This window comes from Tursiops truncatus, chromosome 2 (genome assembly GCF_011762595.2).
Source record: "Tursiops truncatus isolate mTurTru1 chromosome 2, mTurTru1.mat.Y, whole genome shotgun sequence".
NCBI lineage: Eukaryota > Metazoa > Chordata > Mammalia > Artiodactyla > Delphinidae > Tursiops > Tursiops truncatus.
In genome coordinates this window covers 160,278,923-160,304,538 of record NC_047035.1, presented here as the reverse complement: position 1 = coordinate 160,304,538, position 25,616 = coordinate 160,278,923, and the positions used below count along the sequence as shown (strand labels likewise).

At 36.2% G+C, this 25,616-nt stretch overlaps 1 protein-coding gene across 19 annotated transcripts in view; it reads left to right on the top strand.

Annotated features, from left to right (window-relative positions):
* The window catches only part of CCDC7 (coiled-coil domain containing 7), a 271,954-nt gene that overhangs the window by 19,339 nt on the left and 226,999 nt on the right, over positions 1-25,616 (top strand). For all 19 annotated transcript variants that reach the window (XM_073801610.1, XM_073801617.1, XM_073801609.1 and 16 more), the window contains exons 5-9: positions 5,001-5,021; positions 5,328-5,360; positions 6,895-7,058; positions 14,516-14,577; positions 15,667-15,723. In XM_073801610.1, coding sequence (XP_073657711.1) covers positions 5,001-5,021; positions 5,328-5,360; positions 6,895-7,058; positions 14,516-14,577; positions 15,667-15,723 — 337 coding nt within the window. The remainder of the gene's footprint in view (positions 1-5,000; positions 5,022-5,327; positions 5,361-6,894; positions 7,059-14,515; positions 14,578-15,666; positions 15,724-25,616) is intronic.

Sequence of the window (25,616 nt, the reverse complement as noted above, 5' to 3'; positions counted from 1 at the left end):
GTTCTTGTGAATGCTTCATAAGTGTTGTTGAAAACTAGACATTTTTAATTTTATAACTCTGGACATCAGATTTTCCTCTCCTCAAATTTTATTCTTATTTCTTGCTGTATTGATTGTTTAGTGATTTTCCTAAACTATTATTTTATAAAATAGATTTTATTTTAAGAGTAGTTTTATGTTCTCAGCAAAGCTGTGCAGATAGTACGGAGAATTCCCATATACCCCTTTTTCCCACTTGCACAACCTCCCCTACTATCAACATTGTGCACCAGAGTGATATCTTTTTTATGAATTATGAACCTATATTGACAGCATTATCACCCAAAGTCCATAGTTTACATAAGGTTTCCTCTTGGTGGTGTACATTCTGTGGGTTTTAACTAATGTATGATGACATGCATCACAATGATGCTATCATACAGAATAGTTTCACTGCCCTAAAAATCCTCTCTGCTCCACTTATGCATCCCTCCCTGCCCCCTAAAAATCCTGGAAGCTTCTGATTTTTATGTTTCCGTATTTTTCCTTTTTTACCATGTTGTATAGTTGGAATTATACAGTTTGGAGTGTTTTTGGATTGGCTTATTTCACTTAGTAGTAAGGATTTAAGATTCCTATATGTCTTTTCATGGATTGATAGCTCGTTTGTTTTTAGTGCAGAATAATCCATTGTCTTGTGCCACAGGTTGTTTATCTATTTACCTACTGAAAGGCAGCATGCTTCCTTCCAAGTTTCAGCAGTTACAAATAAAGATGCTATAAACATCTGTGTGCAGGTTTTTTTATGTGTATAAGTTTTCAATTCATTTGGGTAAACACCAAGTAGTAAGTGTATGTTTAATTACTAAAAAAAATCCCTCAAAACTTGGCCCCATCCCCAGAATTTTTAACTCTCAAGCTTGTCCATGCTGAGCCTGCAGCGATTCACCATTTACACTTTAGGTTTTTGTACCCCAGTACTGTGGAGGTTTGTGCTCACAGATTTCTGCTCCAGTAATTTGTGATCTTCTGTATTGCCTGTCTCTCCAATTTTGGAGGCCATAGTTTTTGCTCTGTGACTTTAGTTCTGTGATAGATTTAAGAAGATTTGTTGATTTTTAATTTGTTCAGCTTTTTACTTGTTGTTAGGACAATGTGGTGGATCTAGGCTTCTTACGTGCCAAACTGGAAAATAGAAATCTAAACTGTTTTTCAAGTTTGTAGTTTTTGTTGTGTTTCATCTCTCAGGTTTCTGTTCCTATAGATGTGGTCAACTAGTGGGTTTGACAGAGATTTCCTTAAGTGCCTGGAGCCACAAAAACATAAAGAAAAGGAGAAAAAAAAATTCTCCTGGCATTTGAAGACTGGCTCTGTTTTGAGGCACTTCTTTAAAACTTAGCCAGGCTGTTTACAGAACTGCCTTAGCCTTAATTTTCTACTTGTGTGGAGCTAAAGACCAGGCAGAGGTGAAAGTTTAGTGTCTACTACGATATTTTCTGAGCATGAGTCCTGCTCTGGGCAAGTGTGTAGCTTACTAGATTCCCCCTAATATATGGGAATTTCAAAATCCTTATTTTTCCAAAGTAACTCTCTCCCGTTTTTACTTCTAGGCTTTGACATGTATATTGTTTGCCTCAGCTATAATCATTTTCTCCAGGGAGCAGTGGCTTGTTTAACTACCTTTCAGTTTTTTTGAGGAATACTGTCCACTTCGCTGGTTTTCTGCCCTGAGAGAGTTCTGAGATGAAACAAAGGTAAAAGCTACAAGTCCTTCAAGGAACCTCTAGACAGGACAAAACAGAAAAACACAATTCCTCTTTTTTCCTCCAGAACTGTAATATATACCCACACCAGGAATGGAGGCTGCTGTCTTTAAGACTGCCAGTGCTCTGGGGAAGTGGGTGGGGCAAGGCTAAGTTTAAATGCCGCAAAGGTCTCCTAGCATGTTTAACCTGCATTTTTCTTGATCCATCACTATTTGGCTCCTGTAAAGCCTTCAGTGTTTCCCAGAGTTTTCACAAAGTTGATTGTAACAGTTTTTGCTCACTTTTTCTTCAGTGTTTTCTGTGGAGGATAGGCCCTTGGAACTCCCTACAGCCATTTTTGCTGTCATCACTCCCTAATTCCCCAAATAGGTTTATCTTTCTGGTGGAAATTTGCAACTGACTGTGAATTTTATATAGAAGTTAAATGGACCAAGAATAACCAAGTGAGTTCTGAAGACAAAGAACAGGTGAGAGGACTTGCCCTAGCAGATATCAAGACTTGTTAGAAAGCTATATGAATTATGGTTGTGTGCTTTTGGTGCAAGGTTAGATAGACCAATGGAATTGAATAAAGGCTCAGAAATAGACCCTTTTATATATGGAAAATTTTATTAATGATAGAGAAGTAGTAGCATAATAAATGGCCCTGGAACAGTGGTTATTTATAAGATAAAAAAAGTTTATTCTTTATAGTATATACAAAAATCATTTTCTGATGGACTAAAGACCTAATAAAAAATCAAAAGCAATAACATATTTAGAAACAGATATAGGAGGCTGTCATTATGACCTGGAGCAAGGAACAATTACAGAAGAATATATAAGTCATAAAGGGAAAGATTGCTAAATTCAACTATATTAAAACCTCTATTGTGTAAAAAATTCATAAAGAGAAGTGCAGAAGTTTCAAATAGTGGAAAATACTTAGATCACATATATCAGACAGAGGAAATCCAGAGTATATAGATAACATTTACCTGTCAATAAGTATAAGGTAAATCAATACAAGATGCTCAAAGGAGATAAAAAAGGTGTTTGCAAAGGAGGAAATACAAATAGCCCATAAAAATATCAAGATGTATTCTACCCTTTTAGTAATTTTTAGTATCCAGGGAATGTGATTATGGATGTTACCATCATAAAAAAGTAAAATGTTGACTTTTAAACAAGGTTTTATAAAATTCTTCCATTGAGTGCATATTTCCTTCCAGTACTGCCCAACATTGTTCTACCTTTTCCCACACAGTACTCTTCAAAAATATTCTTATACTTACTTCATATTTCTCCCATTTATCTGTACTTCAGTTTGCCTTCTGCCCCCAGTGTCTACTGAACTAGCCATCTGAAGATAGTAATGACTCCCATAGTGTTAAATCAAGTGTGCATCTTTCTTGACACCTCAGCAGATTTGACATTGTTGACCATTTTGTTCTTGAAGTGCCTTTCCCTTGGCTTCTGTGACACCCTGTGTCTATCTGGTATGTCAGTTTCATATTACTATTACTTTCCTTTTTTTTTAAACATTATGCTATCTTCTCTTTAGGAAGCTTTTTATAACAGCTACATTAAATGCCAGCCCCATTAACAACAATTTTGTAGAGTAGGGTATTTCCTTGTTACTTTGCTTATAGTTTTTTCTTGTGTTCATTTTCTGAGATTAACTTATTGTTTTGCTAGGTTAGAATGTGTGGTAAAATAGTTTCTAAATCTCTGAATTCTTGCAAATAGTTTCATTTTGGCTTCACATTTAAATGATAATATCTTTAAAATTAGAATGGAGGTTTAATATTTCCCCCAAGAACTTTATAGACGTTGCTCCGTAGTATCATAGAAGTTTTTTTTCTGCTTAGTGTTGTGTCTAATGTTGGTTTTCCTCACTTCTGGGCAATTTTCATATTCCACTTATTTTTATCAATAATGTCCTACATTCAGCAGTACCAGTAATAATTGATGGTGTGTTATTGATGGTTCAGTAGTTAAGAAAGCCACTGTTCTCTAGGCTTTAAGTGGTTTAAGTAATTGTAGAACCCTGACTGCAATGAGTGGATGAATTGACACATACAAGGGATTCCCATTACGTTCCCAGACAGTAAAGGAGATTTTGAGAACCTTGGAATCTCTCCAGATAGTGGAAAGAATGACTTTATTGCAAGGTAGTATGCCTTATTGGACATTACTTTCTAAATCCTTATACAGCTGAAAATATTTTCCTTCAGATGTGGACATTAATTTGCTGTGGTATGTTTTCTTGAGGGTCTCAGCCGTTTTTCCTTAGACCTATGCTTTCTTATTATTTAGTGCAGTGATTCTTAAACTTTAGCATGCAAAGGAATCAACTGGAGGGATAGATAGTTTAAATACAAATTACTGGTCCTACTTACTAGAGCTTTGGAGTCAGTAGGCTGGGGTGGGGCCTAGTAATCTGCATTACTAACAAATATGGTTGTTTAGGTGATGCTGATGCTTTTGGTTGTGGTGTCACAGTTTTTGAACTGTTGATCTAGAGTTAGTGTCAAAGAAGAGAAATTTAGACTAGCCTGATTTTTTTCAGTTAAGCAACTTTTCTTCTGCCTGAATGCATGTAATAAAATTTTTCTTTAATAATGTAATTCAAAACTTTTATTCGGTTGTAATAGAGTGGGTTTGGTTGTTTTTTGTGGCAAATGTAATCAGGTTAGCATTACATTTAGTAAATGGTAAATATTGGTAGTTCGGACCGTGTGATAGGTTTTGTATATTCATATTCTCTCATAATCTCCCAAACCAGTTCTTTGCATTTTCCATTTAAAAAATCAAGTAGTAGTGTAATATTTTATATCTTGATTCTTAGACCTTTTAGCATAGCAAAGTTATATTGAAGAAATAATATTCATAAGATAATGCTTTTCATTATTGTACTCTCAGCTCTATGAAAAAAATAATGCTCTTCTGAGAAGAACTTAAATTTTATTTCTTACCTATATTAAGAAAATATATGAAATCATATATGTGAATTAGTTTGGGTTTTTTTAATGTAGATCTGTAACAATGGAAGATTCTTTTTCTTTTCTAGAACTAAGTTGTCTATGCAAGATGTACTAAAAACTCTGTAAATATAAAAATATTGTGATTGGATTATAGATTTATAGTTATATTTTAGAAACTTGTGTATTTTGGTGATTGAAAATTTCAAGAGACTTGAATTAAATATTTTATTATATCATACATTGTGAGGAACTTTATTTTTAAATGTTTTCATTAAAACTTTATTTTCAGATTTTGGAATCTCTTTTTAAGGTATGTTCAATATATTGCCTACTAAAATTTAATACAGAAATACATATAAGTGAAAAAGCGTTTTCTAAGTTTTGAGGAAGTAAAAATAACTCCCAAACTTGCTGCTATATATATTTAAAAATTTTACGTTTCAGTTACATGTTGCCTTAGCCCCATTCTGAACCCTAAGATAAAATGATGTTTGGTGTAGGACTAATATTTGATACACACACACACACACACACACACACACACACACACATTTATTTCACTGCAGAAATTGATTTGTCAATATTGTTTCCTTTCTGTTCCTTCTTTTATTTAAAGTGGTTTCAGCGACAGGTCAATCAGATGGAAGAGGTAAGTGTAGCATTTCTTGTTAATTAAGTTAATATTTTGTCTCATTTGAAAACCAGTTTGAGGTATAAGTTAAAAATTTTTAATAACCATTGGTTATAATCTTTTGATTTAGGTAAAGAAGGAATAAATGGGTAGACTAAAATGTTTCTTAGTGATTTATATACAATACTCCTGCATGTATGTGGTCTACTCTGAATTTGACCCATTCTTTCTCCTAAAATGGAAAAATGGAAAATTAATTATTATTCTTTCCATAATTTACACAAAATAGTAAATAAGTGGCAAGACAAAACTTATCAACTTAAATATTTCTCCTGTATTTAAAAAGTCATGCATAATATGATATATGCTTATTCATAAAATTATATATTTGTTTTCTTTAAATTTAATGTTATTTTAATGAGTTTTTTATACTTTTATTTTCACGTGCTTTGCCACCAGTTTGAGAAATACTGGTCTCTATCCTTATTTTGGAAAAGATTTTATGTATGCTATTAATACAGCAGAATGATTTCCAGGATAGCCTTAGGGAATTAGAGAATTATTCTAGTTCTACCTTGGCTATGTTTGTGGTTTAGTCCTTAAAGTTCTGGGAAAAGCTGCCTGTGGGGAATGTGCCATGCCAGGGACCTTGCCAGGAAACCATCCATAGGGGTGGTGCTGTTGAAATTTGCTGGAGGTGAGTACTACTAGTTACACTGTGTACTGCCCTAGGATTAAGCAGAGAGATGACAGAACTTGGAAGAAAAGCTTCTTCCTCCTCTAGTGTCTAGGGCCCTCTGCTGACAAAAGTTAACATCATGCTGCCTGTCAAGACAGAAATGTTCCACTACTATAAACAGGACAGTGAAGAATGGATTTTAGATGAGAGGCAATAAATTGATAATTGTAGCTGATTGCTATGTCACTTTTTAGGTTCAGTTTATGATTGATGTCCTCTTATTAGGGATCTTGCCCTTGTCCATAGAGTATTCACACAACTTCAGCTTCCCTTCCACCTGTTCTGCATCCCACAGTCTCAGACTTCCAGTACATTACCCAGTACTTATTTCCTGCTGTTATATCTTAATCCCATTCAGGTAACCATTACTAAAGTGAAGTCTCTGTTTTAAATTCCCAATGTTAGAATTTCTATTTGCTATGTCCTAAGACTATGGCTTGACTACTTTTCTTTTTTCAGCTCTTCCTCCCATCATAAGGATTAGAGTTCTCTTTTAAATATTTTGAATTGCCTTTAACTGATCCTGTTATAATTGTTATTTAACTTGCTTAAAATTCTTATATATTAAAATAATAAACAGAAGATTGAATTTGAGCTCTGACATGTAAAAGCCAACACTTAGCTATAATTCTGTTGCTAGGCAATTGCTCATATAATTTCACTAATATTGTGAAATATTAGTATGTGATTATAGCTATAGATAGATAAGAATAATACAATATTTATATATGATAAATGAAATGATGAAATTTCTTTGAGGTATGGGAGAAAAATGAGTATTTCCTAAGTAACTGGCTAATTTTATTATTTTAGATAAGTAGAGGTCAAACTTTTTCAGCAGAGTTTCCAGCACCTGATAAAACAGTCAGTTTAAGCATTGCACAAATAGTAAAGCAGATGCACAAACTTGAAGAACTGAAAAATCGCCTTAAAGAAAGGTCTAAATTCACCTTCAAAGACATGTCATCTAAACCCAAGTAAGTAAAATGTAAGAGTTAAAAGAATTAAACAGTAAGAGTGGGTATATAATTAGTAATGAATGGAAGATAATGGTTCAGATTTTATACTATACATAGAGCTTCTAAATCAAATCAGAAGATCTAGCCAGCTCGTTCCTGTTTGAAATTTTTAATAGTTTGAAATGGGACTAGGCACGTGTGGCTATGAAAATTAAAGTTCAGTTAAATTTAATTAAAAAACCAATTCTTTAGTCACACTAGCCACATTTCAAGTGCCTAGTAGCCACATGTGCCTGTTGTTTGAAAGTTCTATTGGACACTGCTGGCTTTGAAATATCTGGCTTATAAACTCTTCTCTCAGTTTGATTAGGTAGCTTCCTTAATATATTTAAGGTGTAGTGAAATAGTTCATTGTTCAAGAACACCATCTTTAAAAATTGCACAGGGACAGGGATATGTTCCAAAGATTAAATTTGTACTTTTTAGTTGAGAAAATCCTTTTTTTGGTAGGTGGGAGGAAGATTCAGATGAACGATTACAAGAATACTTCCATTATCTGTTGACACTCATGTTTGATATTTGAGGTTTATCTGTCTTGAAATTAAATAGATGAATAAATCATCATCATAGAATATCTTCAGTGATATTTTGCACCTCCATAGTTATTTTTTCTTGTGGTGAGAACACTTCAGATCTACTCTTTCAGCAAATTTCAGGTATATAGTACAATGGTATTATGAACAGTAAACACCATGCTAATGTTCTAAACATTAGATCTTTAGAACTTATTCATCTTATAACTGTAAGTTTGTACTTTTTGACCAACATCACCGCATTTCCCCAATCCCCCTCAGCCCCTGGCAACCACCATTTCTGCTTTCTGGTTCTAAGAATATATGTATATATCTCATTTTGTTTATCCATTCATCTATTGATGGTTACTTTCATATCCTGGTTATTGTAAATAATGCTGCAATGAACATATCAACATTGGGGAGAATATATATTTTTGAATTAGTTTTTTTGTTTTCTCTGGAAAAATACCCAGAAGTGGAATTACTAGATCATATGGCAGTACTATTTTTAATTTTTTGAGGAACCTCCATATTGTTTTCCATAGTGGCCACATTAGTTTGCATTTCTATCAACAGTGCATGAAGGTTCCCTTTTCTCCACATCCTTGCCCACAGTTATTTTTTTGGTCTTTTGGATGATAACCATTCTGACAGTTGGGAGGTGACTTCTCACTGTGGTTTTTGATTTGCATTTCCCTGATGATTAGCAGTGTTGAGCCTCTTTTCATGTGCCTGTTGGACATCTGCATGTCTTCTTTGAAAGAGTATTTATTCAGGTCCTCTGCCCATTTTTAATTGAATTGTTTTTTTGCTATTGTATGAGTTCTTTGTATATTTTGAATTTTAGCCTCTTACTAGATATATCATTTGTGAATGTCTTATCCCATTCATTAGGTTGCCTTTTTGTTTTGTTTTGCAAAGCTTTTTTTTTTTTTTTTAGTTTGATATAATTCCACACGTTTATTTTTGCTTTTGTTGCCTTTGTCTGGGGACAGAGATCCAAAAAAAATATTACTAAGACCACTGTCAAAGAGTTTACTGCCTGTGTTTCTTCTAGCATGTTTATGGTTTCAGGGTTTATATTTAAGTCTTTAATCCATTTTGAGTTTATTTTTGTATATGGTGTAAGAAAGAGGTCTAGTTTCATTCTTTTTCACGTAGCTGTCCAGTTTTTCCAACACCATTTATTGAAAAGACTGTCTCTTCCCAATTGTATATTCTTGCATCCTTTGTTGTAGAAAATTGACCATATAAGCATGGGTTCATTTCTGGACTTTCTATTCTGTTCCATTGATCCATGTGTCTTTTTTTGTGCCAGTACCATACTGTTTTGATTACTATAGCTTTGTAGCATAGTTTGAAATCACTGAGCGTGATACTGCTAGCTTTCTCAAGATTGCTTTGGTTCTTTGGGTTTTTTGTGTTTCCATAAAAACTTTAGAATTATTTGTTCTGTGAAAAATGCCATTGGTACCTTGATAGGAACTGCAGTGAATCCATAGATTGCTTTAGATTATTATGGGCACATTAGCAACATTAATTCTTCCAATCTATGAGAATAGTATATCTTTCCATTTATTTGTGTCATCTTAAATTTCTTTCATCACTTTCTTAGTTTTCATAGTACAGGTCTTTCACCTCCTTAGTTAAATTTGTTCCTAGGTATTTCATTAGTTTTGATGCAATTGCAAACGGGATTGTTTTCTTAAGTTCTCTTTCTGATAGAGCTTTATTAGTGCATAGAAATGCAACAGATATCTGTATATTAATTTTGTATTTTGCAACTTTACTGAATTATTAGTCCTAATAGTTTCTTGGTGGAGTCTTTAGAGTTTTCTATGTATAGTATCATATCATCTGCAGTCAGTGACAGTTTTAAGTCTTCCTTTGCAGTTTTCATTCCTTTTATTTCTGATTGCTGTCTGATTCCTGTGGCTAGAATGTCCAATATTATGTTGAATAAAAGAGGCTAGATTAAGCATCCTTGTCTTGTTCCTGATCTCAAACTATTCCAAACTTGAAAAGGTCCTGACAGGAAATAAATGGAAGACTCTTTAGGTCTTCTTAAAAAAAAATGGGTTTTATTCTGATTATCATTGGGGAAGGTTTTGAGCAGAGCGTAACATGATCTGACATATGTTTCAAAAGGACCATTCTGACTGCTGTGTTGAAAATTGACTATACAGGGTCAGGAGTAGAAATGGGGAGTCTAGTTGGGAGACTTTTGCAGTAATCCATGGAAGAGATGATGGTGGTTCAGATCAGGGTAGTGGTTGTGGTGGAGTTGGTGAGCTTTGAGATTCTGGACATACTTTTTTTTTTTTTTTTGCGGTACGCTGGCCTCTCACTGTTGCGGCCTCTCCCGTTGCGGAGCACAGGCTCCAGACGCACAGGCTCAGTGGCCATGGCCCATGGGCCCAGCCGCTCCGCAGCATGCGGGATCCTCCCGGACCGGGGCACGAACCCGTGTCCCCTGCATCGGCAAGCGGACTCTCAACCACTGCGCCACCAGGGAAGCCCCGAGATTCTGGACATACTTTGAAGGTGGAGTCAGTAAACTCTCCTGATGGATTGGATATTGTGTGTGAGAGGAAAAATAGCCAAGAATGAGTTCAAGACTTTTGACTTGAGCAGCCAGAAGGATGGAATTGATACTACTTTCACTGGGGTAGGCTGTAGGTGAAGCAAGTTTTGAGGAGGCAGATCAGGGGTTCTGGTTTGAAGATACTGGAAATTCTGAGTTGCCAGAAATGTTGTTAGGCATATTTGAGGGAGCCATTACATATATGTTTTGGTGTTCGGGAGAGAGGTGTGAGTTGAAAATAGGAATTGGGATGCCGTTTACATATGGATGGAACTTAAGGGTAGATATATAGTGAAGGGAGTGAGTGTAAATTGAGAAGAGAGGACCAGGGACTGATCCCTGGGGCCCTTCCAACATTAAGAAGTCTGGGACAAAAGGAGGGGCTAGCAAAGGGGAATGAGGAGTGACCTAGTGAGGCAGAAAGAAAACCAGTAAATGTGCTGTCCTGTAAGGTAAATGAAGAAGGAAGACTATGCAAAGGGACTGTCAATGATGTCAGATGCTGTGGGTCAGTCAAGAAGATTAGGACTAAGAACTGACCAGTGGATTTAGAAAGGATGTCATTTGTTGACCTTGAGAAGAGCAGTTGTTATGAGAAATCTCTGGACAGAGGGCAGTTGGGGACAGTAGCCATAGACAATGCTTTGGAGTGGTTTTGCTGCAAAAGGGGGAAAAGAATAGCATAGTAGCTGGAGGGAAGTGGGGACAAAATAAGGCTCTTATAAATTAGGAAAAATAACAGAATGTTTGTATGCTAATAGGAATGACCCATTAGACAGGAAAAGATTTATGATATAAAGAGTCAAAGAGGAATTGCTGGGGCAGTATCCTTGAATATGTGAGTGGAGATGAAATAGGGGCTTGAATAATTATGTATGAAACCAGGTAGGAAGGCAAAGTATCAGGGTACAGATGCTGATATAGGGTAGATGTGGTGTAGAAGCCTGTGGAAGTTCTTTTGGTTGGTTTAGTCATCTAAGGGAAGTAGAAAGAAAGGTTATCAGGTGAGAGTGAGGATAGGATAGGAGTTTTGAGAAGAGAGATGAGGATTTGTAATAGTCACTAAATGGAAGAGTGAATGGACAGGGACATATCTTTTGATTACCTGGTGATATTGAAGGCCTACTTGAAATCATGCATTTGGAGTAAGATGTCTCTTTAATACTGTTGTCTCTGTTCAACCAATTTAGTTACCCAGTTATTTCTAATATCCTGTCTGTTGTAATGAATCATTCATAAAATCACCCTTAGCCAGCCATATAGAGTGCAAGAAACTATTTTACTATGGTATCAGATATTTTAGGAAAATGTATAATTTTATTTTACTTAAACAGGAATCTTTAGTATAGCTTTATTTCCTTGGTTTGCTGTAATTTTTATCCATTGCTTTGCTGCCAGCCCTTCTTAGTCTATTCCCTTCTTTATTTGACAGTTCTACTCTGCTTTTATTTCCGGTCCTTTTTTTTTTTTTTTTTTTTTTTTTTTGCGGTACGCGGGCCTCTCACTGTTGTGGTCTCTCCCGTTGCGGAGCACAGCCTTCGGACGCGCAGGCTCAGCGGCCATGGCTCACGGGCCCAGCCGCTCCGCGGCATGTGGGATCTTCCCAGACCGGGGCACAAACCCGTGTCCCCTGCATCGGCAGGCAGACTCTCAACCACTGCACCACCAGGAAAGCCCTCCAGTCCTTTTTAAAGTTTCCTTTTTAACGTTTTTTTGATACTAGAAAAAAAATGGTGTGCATGTGTGTGTGTATGTAATTTATATTCTTCAGGCATATACTGTCTTGTTCTTGGTGGTAATACTAAAAATATGAAGAACCAGGGTAATATGGGCACCAACTTATTAGAATAAATATTAGCAGTGAAGCAGGGTTCTGTATACCATTTGTTGTGCTGAAGATTACTCCTTTAGGTGCTGGATCCTGGGAAGGTCAAGGGGTGAGGGCAGTTGGCAGACACTTGATTGGCTATTTACCCATTTACCATGGGGCAGAGCTATTTACCGATTGGATCAGGAGAATTTCAGTGTTACTGTCATACCAGTATATGAATATCTGTATGAGTATCAGACCTTTTCTCCCTTAGCAAGAAGTCAGCCTGAACAGAATTCATATTTTGAGATGTCTCACTTAGTAGATCTGAGTTATAATCTTTATAAACTTCATAATCTGCCCAGTTCTTTCCAGTTCATTCCGCTAAACTTCTTCGGTACTTTCTACCCCTTTCATTGTTGTATCTTAAAAACTATTTTTTAAACATGCTTTTGTTTACATTATTGGCAAGCAGTCAGGCAGCCCCAAAGTGGCAGCACAGTGGCAGCTATGAGATTGGCTTGTCATACTTCCAAATATTAGGCTGGTACGGAGACAGTGGGCACAAATGGTGTTGAATTACTTATACAGACAGCAAGAACAAGGTCAGCATGGTGTCAGCTCCCTGTGTTCCTAGTTCCACAGGACGACACAGAGCAGCAGGGACCAGATGACAGGCCACACAAGCGATTTGTTGCTCTGCCATGAAGGAGCAAAATGTAAACTACATCCATGCAGCTTTATAGTTTTTTTTAAATTATTTTTTATTGGAGTAGAGTTGATTTACAATGTTGTGTTAGTTTCTGCTGTATGCAGCTTTATAGTCTTAACAGAGGGCTTCAACTGGGCTGTAAAGAAGAGAGGGGTAGAAAGCTCTGTGCTCAACTGAAATTAGGGAGACAGATGAGAAGTGAGCTTGTGTTAGTCTTCCACAAGACAGGAATGGAAAACTGCCTCATGGAGACTCTTCACCAGGCTTATCTTCTCTTTCTGCAGCAGAAATTTCAGGGCATTCTACTATGATTTGGGTCTGACTGCTGTCAAGCCTTTGTGGATCTGTGTAATGTTGATAGAGTGCCATGGTAGAGCTCTTCCCTTATAGCATTGATTCTCAAATGGGGGATACTTTGTGCCCCAGAGGACACTTGTATGTAGACATTTTGGTTGTCACAACTAGGAGTGGGAGAATGCTACTGGCACTAGGTAGAGGTCAGAGATGCTGCATTGTAAAATGCACAGGACAGTCTCCCACAACAAAGAATTATCCAGTCTAAAATGTTGGTAGTGCCGGGGTTGAGAAACCCGTCCTACAGTGATCTCTTCCTTTGTTACTTCTTTCTTGTCCCCTATTGTTTGGCATCAAATAATATACCTAATAATTTTATTATGAATTAATAATTAGTTACCAATTTAACTTAATAAGCTATTAATTTAATCATTCACGTGTAAGTTTTCCTGTCAAGACTGTCACTTCCTCAAGATCAGAACCAGTCATGCACATCTACATATTTCCTATCACATGTAATAAACAGTAAATAAATGTGAGTAATTTTTATGAATACCTGAATTAAATCAACTCCAAGTCATTTGTTCCCCTATCCCTAACCATATCTAGTATACTAACTTATCCAAGTAAAACTTTACATTTATAAACAACCTTTTTTTTGCATTAAACATACACAAAACCCTTTTATTTTACAGTGTTAAAATAGAAAGTACCCATAATTAGGATGAGCTACTATTTATTATGCAGTTACTTTATTGATCTCTCCATCTGTCAATGACTAGACTTAAAGGAATGAAGGCAGTGATACTTGAGTTGGCTTCAGTGGGAGCTGCATAATAGAGCCTTGGTTCAGAGGTTCAGATATATTAACCTGAGCTATCTATTGTGAGGCGTGAAATTAATTTCAGGCCATATATTAATATTAATACCTGAAATTTACATGTCTGATATGTGCTAGGTATTTTCCTAGTAACTTTACATGTGTTCTTTGGTCCTTACAACTATAATACTTTATGAAATAAGTACTCTAATACCCCAATTTTGATAGATGAAGAAACTGAGGCTCAGGTTAAGTGACTTACCCAAGGCCACATATTTAGTAAGTGGGTAATTTACAGCAGGTTTTGAGCCAAGCAATTTGACTCTAAAACTTGTGCTCTTAACAATTGATTACACCATTAATAATATATTGGTAAAAAGAAATCTCATGGTTCTACCAAATACAGTTTTATTATTTTTGTTTCTGTTGTTGTTGGTATACCTAATTATGTTCATGGAATACACAGAATTCATAGAATTACATAGTTTGACTTTTTTACTTGTTTTCTTGCTACTAGATAATTTACCTTAATGTCTGTGAATAAAGGTTAAAGAACATGTTAAATTTTATTTTACAAACTGCATATGTCTAGAGAGCATATATTCTAGTTCTTAAGTGTAATTTAAATGCTTAATCTTTGATAATAAATAAGTATGTTTTATTTATTGAAATCTTAACAGGGATAGTGAAATTCCACCAGAAGAAGTGCAAACTTATGAAACTGTACTGCAGAAAATTGAAGGTGATAATATTTTATACAAGTCCAGCCTTTATAGGGTTTCCTAAATGCACCAACATTTTGAGACTTAAAGTTTAAAAATTTATAGCCATAAAAATTATACAATGATAAATTCAAAGATATTCAATAGCAGTTGATATTTTCAATAAAAGTTCTTATTATGTTCCAGATTCTGGGAGTGTATAAAATGAATAACACTTGGTTATTACCCTCAAAATCCACAACATAGTAAGGATACAAGCACATTATGTATCATTTTAATATAGTGTAATGCATGATAAAGGTATGTGTAATTTGCAGTGAGTCCATAGAACGCCAGCTTGTTCAACCTGAGGGAGTTATTTAGGTTTTATGCAACCTTGAAGGATGAATAGGACTTTGTCAAGTGAAGATGGGAGATATTTGGTACTCTAAGAAGAGGGTATAGCATGAGAAACAGTATCAATAGGGAAATACCACTGGAATGGTTATAAAGTGTGAAGTAATAGGTAGGGGTAAGATAAGAAAGAGCCTAGGCAGAGGGATTAAATGCTTTAGGAATACTTTCTTTTTTCCCCCATATATAATAGGGAATCATTGAAGATTATTTCTAGGGAAGTGACATGTTGAATTTTACTTTAGAGAGATTATTCTGGCCACATTAAGAAGCTAGATTTGGAGATTGAGAGTAGGAGATGGAAGTTACTGCTGTACCTTAAATGTGTGATAAGTGCCTATATTAGAGCACAAATAAAGAGAGGAAAAGGGGAATATTTGAGAAATATTTACTGGATAAAATTGGCAAAACATGGTGATTGGATATGAAAGGAAGGGAGATTAGATGATGGTAACATTAGCTAGGAGAATATAAGAGGAAAAACAAGTTTTGTTGAGAAAATGATGAGTTCATATCACTCAGTTGTTACACACATTTTTTTAGATGTTACACTTTGTTGCCTGATTGGGAAGGTCTACAGTTGTAGACAGCTCAGTTGTTTTTCTTAAAATTTTTGTTCTCTTGAATGAGTTATTAAAATAAAAACTATAAAATTTAAACTCAGTTAATAAATATAATTCATATTGAAACTCATGACAAATTCCCTGTTATTTCAGAATTCATAAAAACACACTCAACTGAAGAAATGACAGGTGTTTCTGCGACTGAGCCACGTAAGTTTCCACTCATTAAGCATCTTTGTATTAATAACTTCTGTTGAGTGTATTAATTTCTATAATTTTCTATAATTTAAAGTAATAATTATGAAGTTACAACATAAATTCCCTGGAGTTTGGAGCCATACAGTTGAGCTGGCGATCAAGCAAATACTGAAATTCCTAGTTAGCTACTTGCTACCAAAAACAGACTCATTTTTAAAGAGTAACATGTTATTACTAGGAATGGAGGATTTTTTATTGTGATGAGAATATGCTACAAAAATGTTTCAGAGGTGGTAGGCCTTTGAGGTGGAGCAGTGATAAATTTAAGAGGTCATTTGCACGTCTTGTTACTATGAATTATAGATTATCTCATATATACTGGTGGTTTGACCGCAGCTGAGTACCTATCAGTTCGTGAATATAAAGAGCTGCTAGAACTCAAACTTCTAGAATTCAAACTTCTGACTACTTGTCAACAGAAAGGAGAAACTACCTTGCTTATGTCTTAATACTGGAGAGAATTTTGAAACAATCATATAATGTATACTGTGGAATATATTTTTAGAAGTAGAAAATAAGATTTGGTTGAAAAAAGTTGATGGAAATCCTTCCCTCTTTCAAATTCAGCTTTAAACCCTAACGTTGCTATGTTTAAATGAAGGGTAGCTATACATTCTACATTACTCCCAAAACCTATAGAAGCTTCTGATCTGAGGCAGCCCTGCCTGACTAGGTGGGGTAGAAAGGTGTCTAGAGCTTTGGAGTAGATAGTAAAAGCCTCTCTCTGCATCAAGGGGAACCCTCTGCACATGTGTGCAGCTCTGTCTCCCTCAATCTGTGCAGCTGTCTTCCGTCTAATACTGTGCCCTGTGAATTCTAGCTGCTTTGGCCTCCCCAGGCTCTAAACTTTGTCTCTGAACTCATGGAAACCAGTAAACTTTGTCTGGGTTTCCCTTCCTTATGCTGTGGCCTGGAAACTCCAGGCAGTAAGCTGGGGTCATCATAGAGCCATCCTTTGTTTTCCTTCTGTGAGGAATTACTGCATTGCACCTTCTGTTTTCCAGTGTCTGAATATTGCTGTTTTATATATTTTGTCCAGTTTTTAATTGGTTTAAAGTGAAAAGGTAACTCTGGTCCCTGATGAGCCATCATGGACAAAAACAGAAGTCTCTGTGCCCACTTGTAGGCCAGTGGAACACATTGTCCAATCACAAAACCAAGTTCTAAAATAATAAAGTATAATAGTAGAAATTTTACTCATATTTTTTAAGGGAAGCAGAGGACAGGGTTACATTGTACAATGTGGAGAAAACCCTTTTGCAAATTCCTCAGTTTCTTTTCCCATGGCAGCTGTCTCAGTCCCTGGGCTCCACTGGTATATGTCTACTCTTTCTCAGTACTGCCTGTTCACTTGTATACTCTTTTTCTCTTAAAAGTACCCTTTTTCATCTTCTCCAGTGAAATTTATTCTGTTCTTCCCTTCTCATTCCCTAAATTCTATTAGATTCCATAGCCTAATCAATAAGACAAAAGCTACCTTTGAATTTCATTCTGTTTTTTGTACTATCATTTAATCTTGATGTTGCTTCATTTCATAATTAATGAACTCTTGTTTTAGAGAAGTTTTAGGTTTATAGAAAAATTGAGCAGAACGTACAGAGTTTACACATACCCATTTTCCACCCCACTCCTCACACAAAATTTCCTCTGTTATTAAATTTTGCATTAGCGTGGTACATTGACTAAAACTGATAAACCAGTATTTATACATTATTATTAACTAAAGTCCATAGTTTACATTGGGTTCAATCTTTGTGTCATACAGTTCTATGGATTGTGACAAATGCATAATGTCATGTATTCACCATTACAGTATCATACAGAATAGTTTCACTGCCCTGAAAATCCCATGTTCTCCCTATTCATCTCTCCCTCCATCCACTGAATCCCTGGTAACCACTAATCTTTTTGTTGTCTCTAGAATATTGCCTTTTCGAGAATATCATATATTTGAAATTATGCAGTCTTTCTTTTACTTAGCAATACGCATTTAATGTCTCTCCATGTCTTTTTATGCTTTTATAGCTCATTTATTTTTATTGTTGAATAGTAATCTGTTATATGGATGTACCATAGTTTATCTATTCATCTGTTGAAAGACATCTATGTTGCTTCGAAGTTTTTGCAATTATGAATAAAGCTACTATAAACAAAGGTGTTTCTACAGACAGAAGATTTTCAGTTCATTTGGGTAGATACTAAGGAGTACAATTGCTAGATCATATAGTAAAAGTATGTTTAGTTTTGTAAGTAATTGCCAAGCTGTCCTTCACAGGGACTGTATCATTTTGCATTTTTACTAGAAACGAGCATGAGAATTTCTGGTGCTCTACATCTTTGTCAGCATTTGATGTCAGAATTTTGGATTTAAGACATTTTAAAAGGTGCATAGTGTTATATCATTTTTTAAATTAAATTTTATCTCATTGTTTTAATTTGTGGTTCCCTAATGATATATAATGTTGAGCATCCTCTCATATGTTTATTTGCCATCTGTATATCTTTGGTGAGGTATTTGTTCAGATCTTTTACCTATTTTTAAATGGGGGGATCATTTGCTTCCTTATTGTTGAGTTTTAAAAGTTTTTTGTATATCTTTGACACAAGTTCTTCATCAGATATGTGTTTTGCAAAGATGTTTTTCTCAGTCTGTGGTTTATATTTTCATTCTCTTAACGGTGTCTTTTGCAGAGCAGAAGTTTTGAATTTTAATGAAGTTGAACTTTTCTTTCGTGGATTGTGCTTTTGTTGTTGTGCCTAAAAGTCATCTTCAAACCCAATGTAACCTGGACTTTTTCCTATGTTATTTTCTAGAAATTTCATAGTTTTGCCTCTTATATTTAAATCTATGATGCATTTTGAATTGAGTCTGTGTCTAAATTAATTTTTCTTGCATGTGAATGTACAGTTTTTCTAGCACTATTTGTTAAAAAGACTAACCTTTCTCCATTGAATTGCCTTTGTTTCTTTGCCAAAAATCAGTTGACTGTATTTGTGTGGACCTATTTCTGGGATCTCTGTTATGTTCCATTGATCTGTTTTTCTGTTCTTTGCCAATACCATACTGTCTTGATTACTGTAACTTTTTTTATTTTTAAAGCTGTGGTTTTCTTTCTTTTTTTTTTTTTTGAAGATGTTGGGGGTAGGAGTTTTTTAATTAATTAATTTATTTTTGCTCTGTTGGGTCTTTGTTTCTGTGAGAGGGCTTTCTCTAGTTGTGGCAAGCGGGGGCCACTCTTCATCGCAGTGCATGGGCCTCTCACTATCGCGGCCTCTCTTGTTGCGGAGCACAGGCTCCAGACGCACAGGCTCAGTAGTTGTGGCTCACGGGCCTAGTTGCTCCGCGGCATGTGGGATCCTCCCAGACCAGGGCTCGAACCCTTGTCCCCTGCATTAGCAGGCAGATTCTCAACCACGGCGCCACCAGGGAAGCCCCTGATTACTGTAACTTTATAGTAAGTTTTTGAAGTTGGATAGTGTCACTCCTCCAACTTTGTTCTTCAGTATTGTATTCTATTCTTTGGATCTGTTGCCTTTTCATTTAAAGTTTAGAATCAGTTTGTTGATACACTCAAAATCACTTGCTGGGTTTTTGTTGTTGTTGTTGTTTTTGTTTTTCCATGCTGTGTGGCATAGGGGATCTTAGTTCCCCAACCAGGGATCGAACCTGCACCCCCTGCAGTGGAAGCCTGGAGTCTTAACCACGGTCCGTCAGGCAAGTCCACTCCCTTTTTTTTTTTTTTTTTGCTTGCTGGGTTTTTGATTGGGATTGCATTGAATCTACAGATCAAATTGATGAGAACTGATGTCTTAACAGTAATGAGTCTTCCTATCCATGGATATGGAATATCTCTCCATTTATGTGTATCTTCTTTGATTTTTTTCATGAGATAGTTTTTTTCTTAATATATATCCTGTACATATTTATTTAGATTAATACCTAAGTATTGAGTTTTTTGGTACTAATGTAAATGGTGTGTTTATAATTTCAAATTCTACTTGTTTATTGTTGGTATATAAGAAAGGAATTGCAATTTACTTCTGTATATTACTCTTGTATGCTGTAATCTTTCTGTAATCACTTACTCATTGCAGATTTTTGGTGATTCTTTGGGAATCACCGTTTTTATACAGGCAGTCATGCCATCTGTGAAAAAAGACAACTTTACTTCTTCCTTCTCAAACTTTATACTTTTTCTTTTCTTTTCTTGTATTATTGCATTAGCTAGGACTTCTAGCATGATGTTGAGTAGGAGTGGTGAGAAGGAACATCCTTGTCTTATTCCTGATCTAGGGGGAAAGCATTTAGTATCTTACCATTAAGTATGGTGTTAGCTGTAGGTCACAGACTTAGAAAACAAACTTATGGTTACCAAAGAGAAAAGGTGGGGGGAGGGATAAATTAGGAGGTTGGGATTAATATATATACACTACTATATATAATATAATCAACAAGGACCTAGTGTACAGCACAGTGAACTCTACTCAATACTCTGTAATAACCTTTATGGAAAAAAATCTGAAAAATAATAGGTATATGTATAACTAAATCACTTTGCTGTATACCTGAAACTAACACAACATTGTAAATCAACTATACTCCAATATAAAATAAAAATGTTAAAAAAGTATGGTGTTAGCTGTAGGTATTTTGTTTGATTTTCTTTGTCAAGTTGAGGATGTTTTATTCTGTTTCTAGTTTGCAAAGAGTTTCATGAATGGGTATTAGATTTTGTCATATGCTTTTTCTGTATCTTTTGAAATGATCATATGGACTATTGATATGATAGGTATATTAGCTGATTTTCAAATATTGACCCAGCCTTGTATAGTTGGGATAAATTTCACTTGGTTGTGGTGTATAATTTGTCCCATACCTTGTCAGATTAAATTTGCTAATATTTTGTTGGGGTTTTTGCATCTGTGTTCATGAGAGATATTGGTGCGTGGTTATCCTTGTTTGGTAATGTCTTTGTCTTGTTTTAGTATTAGAGTAATACTGGCCTCATAAAATGAGTTAGGAAATGTTTTTCTGCTTCTGTCATCTGAAATAGATTGTAGATAACTGGTATAGTTTTTCCTATAGGTTTGGTAGAATTTGCCAGTGCAGTTATCTGATCCTGGTGCTTTCTGTTTTGTAAGGATATCAAATTATTGATCCAGTTTATATAAGATATATATTCTATTAAGAATATCTTTTTCTCCTTGTGTGAGTTTTGGTAAATTGTGTCTTTCAAGGAATTGATCCCTTTCATCTAAATTATCAAATTTGTTGGCATAAGTTTTTCATAATCTTTTTTATTATTTTTTGATGTCCATGGGATCTGTTGTGATGTCCCCTCTTTCATTTCTGATGTTAGTAATTTGTGTCATATCTCTTTTTTCTTAGTTAGCTTACTCGTTTTCTTGATTTTTTTCAAAGAATCAGCTTTTGGTTTAATTGATTTTCTGTAATTTCCTGTTTTCATTGATATCTGCTCTTATTTTTATTTCTTTTCTTCTGCTTACTTCAGATTTAATTTGGTGTTTTTTTCCTAGTTTCCGAAGGCAGAAGCTTAGATTATTGATTTAAGATCTTCCTTCTGTTGTGATGTATTCATTAAATGCTATAAATTTCCCTTTTACTGCATTTCACAAAATTTGATGTTACATTTTCATTTTAATTTAGTTCAAAATGTATTTTAGTTTCTCTGAGACTTCTTTGTCATATGTGCTATTTAGTAGTATGTTACCTAATCTCCAAAATATTTTCATGTTGTCTTTCTGGTACTGATTTTTTTTTTCCTGGGACCTAACTATATATTGTCTGCAACTTTAAATATAAAGTTAATAATAAATAATAATAAAGATAATGGTAACATTTACCAAAAGAAAGCAGGAGTACCTATATTAATTTGAACAGAGCAGACTTTGGAGCAAAAAAAATTTATTAAGAATAAATAGGGGTGTTCAATGCTAAATGAGTCAGTTCTGCAACAAGACACAGTAGTCTTCAATGTGTATGTGCCTAACAACAGAGTGTCAAAATAAGTGAGGCAAAAACTGATCGACTGCAAGGAGATATATATGAACCCACTATTATAACTGGAGACTTCAACACCATTCTATCAGAAGTAGACAGATGCAGCAGGCAGAAAATTGGTAAGGACTTAGTGAACTCAACAACACCATCATTCAGCTGGATAAAATAGACCTCTATAGACTACTTCATGCAACAAGAACAGAATATACATTATTCTCAAGCTCACATGGTACATACACCAAAATAGATCATATTCCAGGCTATAAAATACACCTTAACAAATTAAAAAATAGAAATCATATAATGTCTGCCTTCAGACCCCAAAACAATTAAATTAAAAATCAGTACCAGAATGGGAATTCCCTGATGGTCCAGTGGGTAGGACTGCATGCTTTCACTGCTGAGGCCACAGGTTCAATCCCTGGTCAGGGAACTAAGATCCCTCAGGCTGTGTGGTGTGGCCAGAAAAAAAAAGTCTGACAACAGTAAGTGTTGACAAGGATATATAACTGTGAGTGAGGTATACATCGGCACAATCACTTTGAAAAATAGCTTTTCTTTATCTAATTAAGTTGTGGATGTGCATACCTTTAAACTCTTTTTCTTTTTAACAGCTTTACTGAGATATTATTCACATACAACATTGTACAAGTTTAAGGTGTTTATCATAACAATTTGATACACATATATATTGTGAAGTGCTTACCAAAATAAGGTTTTTTACATACCCTTTATCTAACATAATTACCATTTTGTTGTTGGCATTGTTATGGAGAGAATATTAAAGCTCTGCTCCCATAGCAGCTTTCAAGTATACAATACAGTATTAACTGTAGTCAGCATGCTGTGACCTTAGGTCCCTGGAACTTAATCATCTTATAACTGAAAGTACTCTTTGACCAATATTTCCCAATTTTCTCCACCCCACAGCTACTGGCAATCACCATTATGCTCTCTGTTTCTGTCATTTCAGTGTTTTTAGAGTCTACATATAAGGAAATTATACAGTATTTGTCTTTCTCTGTCTGACTTATTTAACTAAGCATAATTCCCTCAAGGTCCATCCATGTTGTTGCAAATGGCAAGACTTCCTCTTTAATGGCTGAATAATATTCCACCGTGTGTGTGTGTGTGTGTGTGTGTATTTATCCATTCACTTGTCTGTGGACATTTGGGTTGTTTCCATGTCTTTGCTATTATAAATAATGCTGCAGTCAGAGTTCCTTGGTGGCCCAGTGGTTAGGACTCATGGCCTGAGTTCAATCCCTGGTTGAGAAACTAGGATCCCACAAGCCATGCAGTGTGGCCAAAAAAATGCTGCAATGGACACAGGAGAGCAGATGTTGCTTTGAGATAGTGATTTCATCTTCTTTGGATACATACCCAGAAGTGAGATTGCTGGATCATATAGTAGTTTTATTTTTAATTTTTCAAGGAACCTCCATACTGTTTTCCATAGTGGCAGTACCAGTTCACATCCCCACCAGTGGTGCATCAGGGTTCCCCCTTCTCCACATCCTCATCACCATTTGTTATCTCTTGTCTGTTAGATAATAGCCGTTCTAACAGGTATGAGGTGATATCTCATTGGGTTTTCATTTGCATTTCTCTGATGATCTGTGTAGCTGAGTACCTTTTCACGTACCTGTTGGCTATTTGTATGCTTTCTTTGGAAAAATGTCTATTCAAGTTCTCTGCTCATTTTTTAATCAGATTATTATTTTTTTGCTATGGAGTTTTATGAGTTCTTTATGTAGTTTGGATATTAACCCCTTATCAGATATATGGTTTACAGATATTTTCTCCCATTCGGAAGGCTGCCTTGTCAATTTGTTGATGGTTTCCTTTTCTGTGCAGAAGCTTTTTAGTATGAAGTAGTTTCACTTTTTAAAATATATATATATTTCATTCTATTCTTCAGCTTGAAAAGTTGTTTGATTCTTTTTTATGTTTTCTATCTCTTTGTTGAACTTCTCAGTTGTTCTTGTATTATTTTCCTAATATCATTAAATTGTTTTTTTGTGATCTCCTAGCTCTCTGAGCATATTCAGAACAATTATTTTGAATTCTTTGTTGGGCGCTTCCTGTATCTTCATTTCTTTGGGACCAGTTACTGGAGGCTTAATGTATTCCTTTGTTGGAGTCATGTCTCCCGGATTTGTTGTGATCCCTGTGTCCTTGCGTAGGCACCTGCACATTTGAAGAAGCAGTCATCTCTTCCTGACTCTGTGGAGTGACTTCAGTAAGGAAGGATTTCCAACCACAGGTGGGGGAGTGCCCAAGTACGCCATCACCCCACATGTAGTGCTGTGGGTGCCAGGTGTGGGGACATGTGGTGGGATTGGCTGGGGGGATTGTGACGCACTTGCTCAGGCCATTGTAGTCCATAGCACTGACAACCGTGTGGTCCTTGGTATGTGTCTTGGGGGTCTTCAGAGGCTTCACAGGCTGTTGGGGTCCTCAGCATTGTCTGCAGGTACAGCAGCAAGGAACCAGGGCAGGCAGTGGGAGTGGCCAGAGCTGGTGGTATGCACACGCTCAGTTGTGAGGGCCAGCCGCAAGTGCCTGTGTAGCGGCAGTGGCCAGGTGCAAACACACACATTGTGGCGGGGGCCAGGACAGGCAGCAAGGGCTGGAGTCAACTATGGGCACACGGGCAGCTCAGGAGTCCTGGTAGTCAGTGTGCACCACTGTGGCTTTTGGGTCTCACTACAGGCATACAGCAGTGGAGGCTGGTGATAGGCCACGGGTGTGCAGGTGCACAGTTGGAGGGGCTAGCTGCAAGTGACTACAGTGGTGCAGGTCGGTGACAGAAGACAGGGCCTGATCTGGGCCCACAAGCAGCTATGGGGATCTGGCTGTTGGTGTGCTCTCCTGTGGCTGCACAGTCTCCTGATGGGTATGCATAGGGCAGTGGTGATTGGTGACGAGCTGGGCTGGGAGCATGCAGGTGTACAGCTGGAGCGGCTTAGCCCTGTGTAAGCACGTGATGGTCTACATGAGCCACAGAGGTTTAGGCTGGTGTCTCACACTCACTCAGCCACGGAGGCTTGGGCTGGCTGCTGGCATGGTTCCTGGGCTGCAGTGATGGTGGTGGTTGGGGCAGGGGAGTAGGGAGGGACTCAGGCAGCTGGCAGCAGCTGTGGGGTGAAAGCTGGTGTGTTCTGCGGGGGTCTGCAGTGGCTGTGCTGGCCATTGGTTTCTTCAGCCGTAAAAGCTGCTGGGCTCCTCAGTGGAGCAGCTCACTGGGAACTGTTGATTGTTAATCTGTTAAACTGTCAATTGTTGATCTTTGTTGGGGGACAGAGGCTAGGGTCTCCTACTCTGCTGTCTTAGTGATGTCATGTCCTTAAACTCTTGGACTGTTTTCATACCAGTTTTGTTTGTAATAGTCCCCAAATTGGAGATCTCAAATATCTGTGACGAGTAGAATGGATAAGTAAGTTGTGGTCTATTCATACATTGGAAAAGCATATCATAATGAATATGTTTGAAATCTAGCTGCTGATAACATCATTCATCTTACAAACATATTATTGACTGAATGAAGTCCTAAATATGTAGAGTATTTTCATTTATGATAAGTTAAAAGCCAGGAAAACTTAACTCTGTTCATTAAGGATACTAACAAGGGTAGAAAAGATACAAAGATGAGAAAAAAGGGATAGTAGGCACCTGTAGGGTGAGGGGAAGGGTTATGAATGGGGTGGGCCACATAGAGAGCTTCTAGGATATTGGCAATCCCAGGTGCCTAATTGTTGACCTTGAGTGGTGGTTGTGTGGATGTTTGCTTTGTAATTATTCATTAAACTATAAATATATT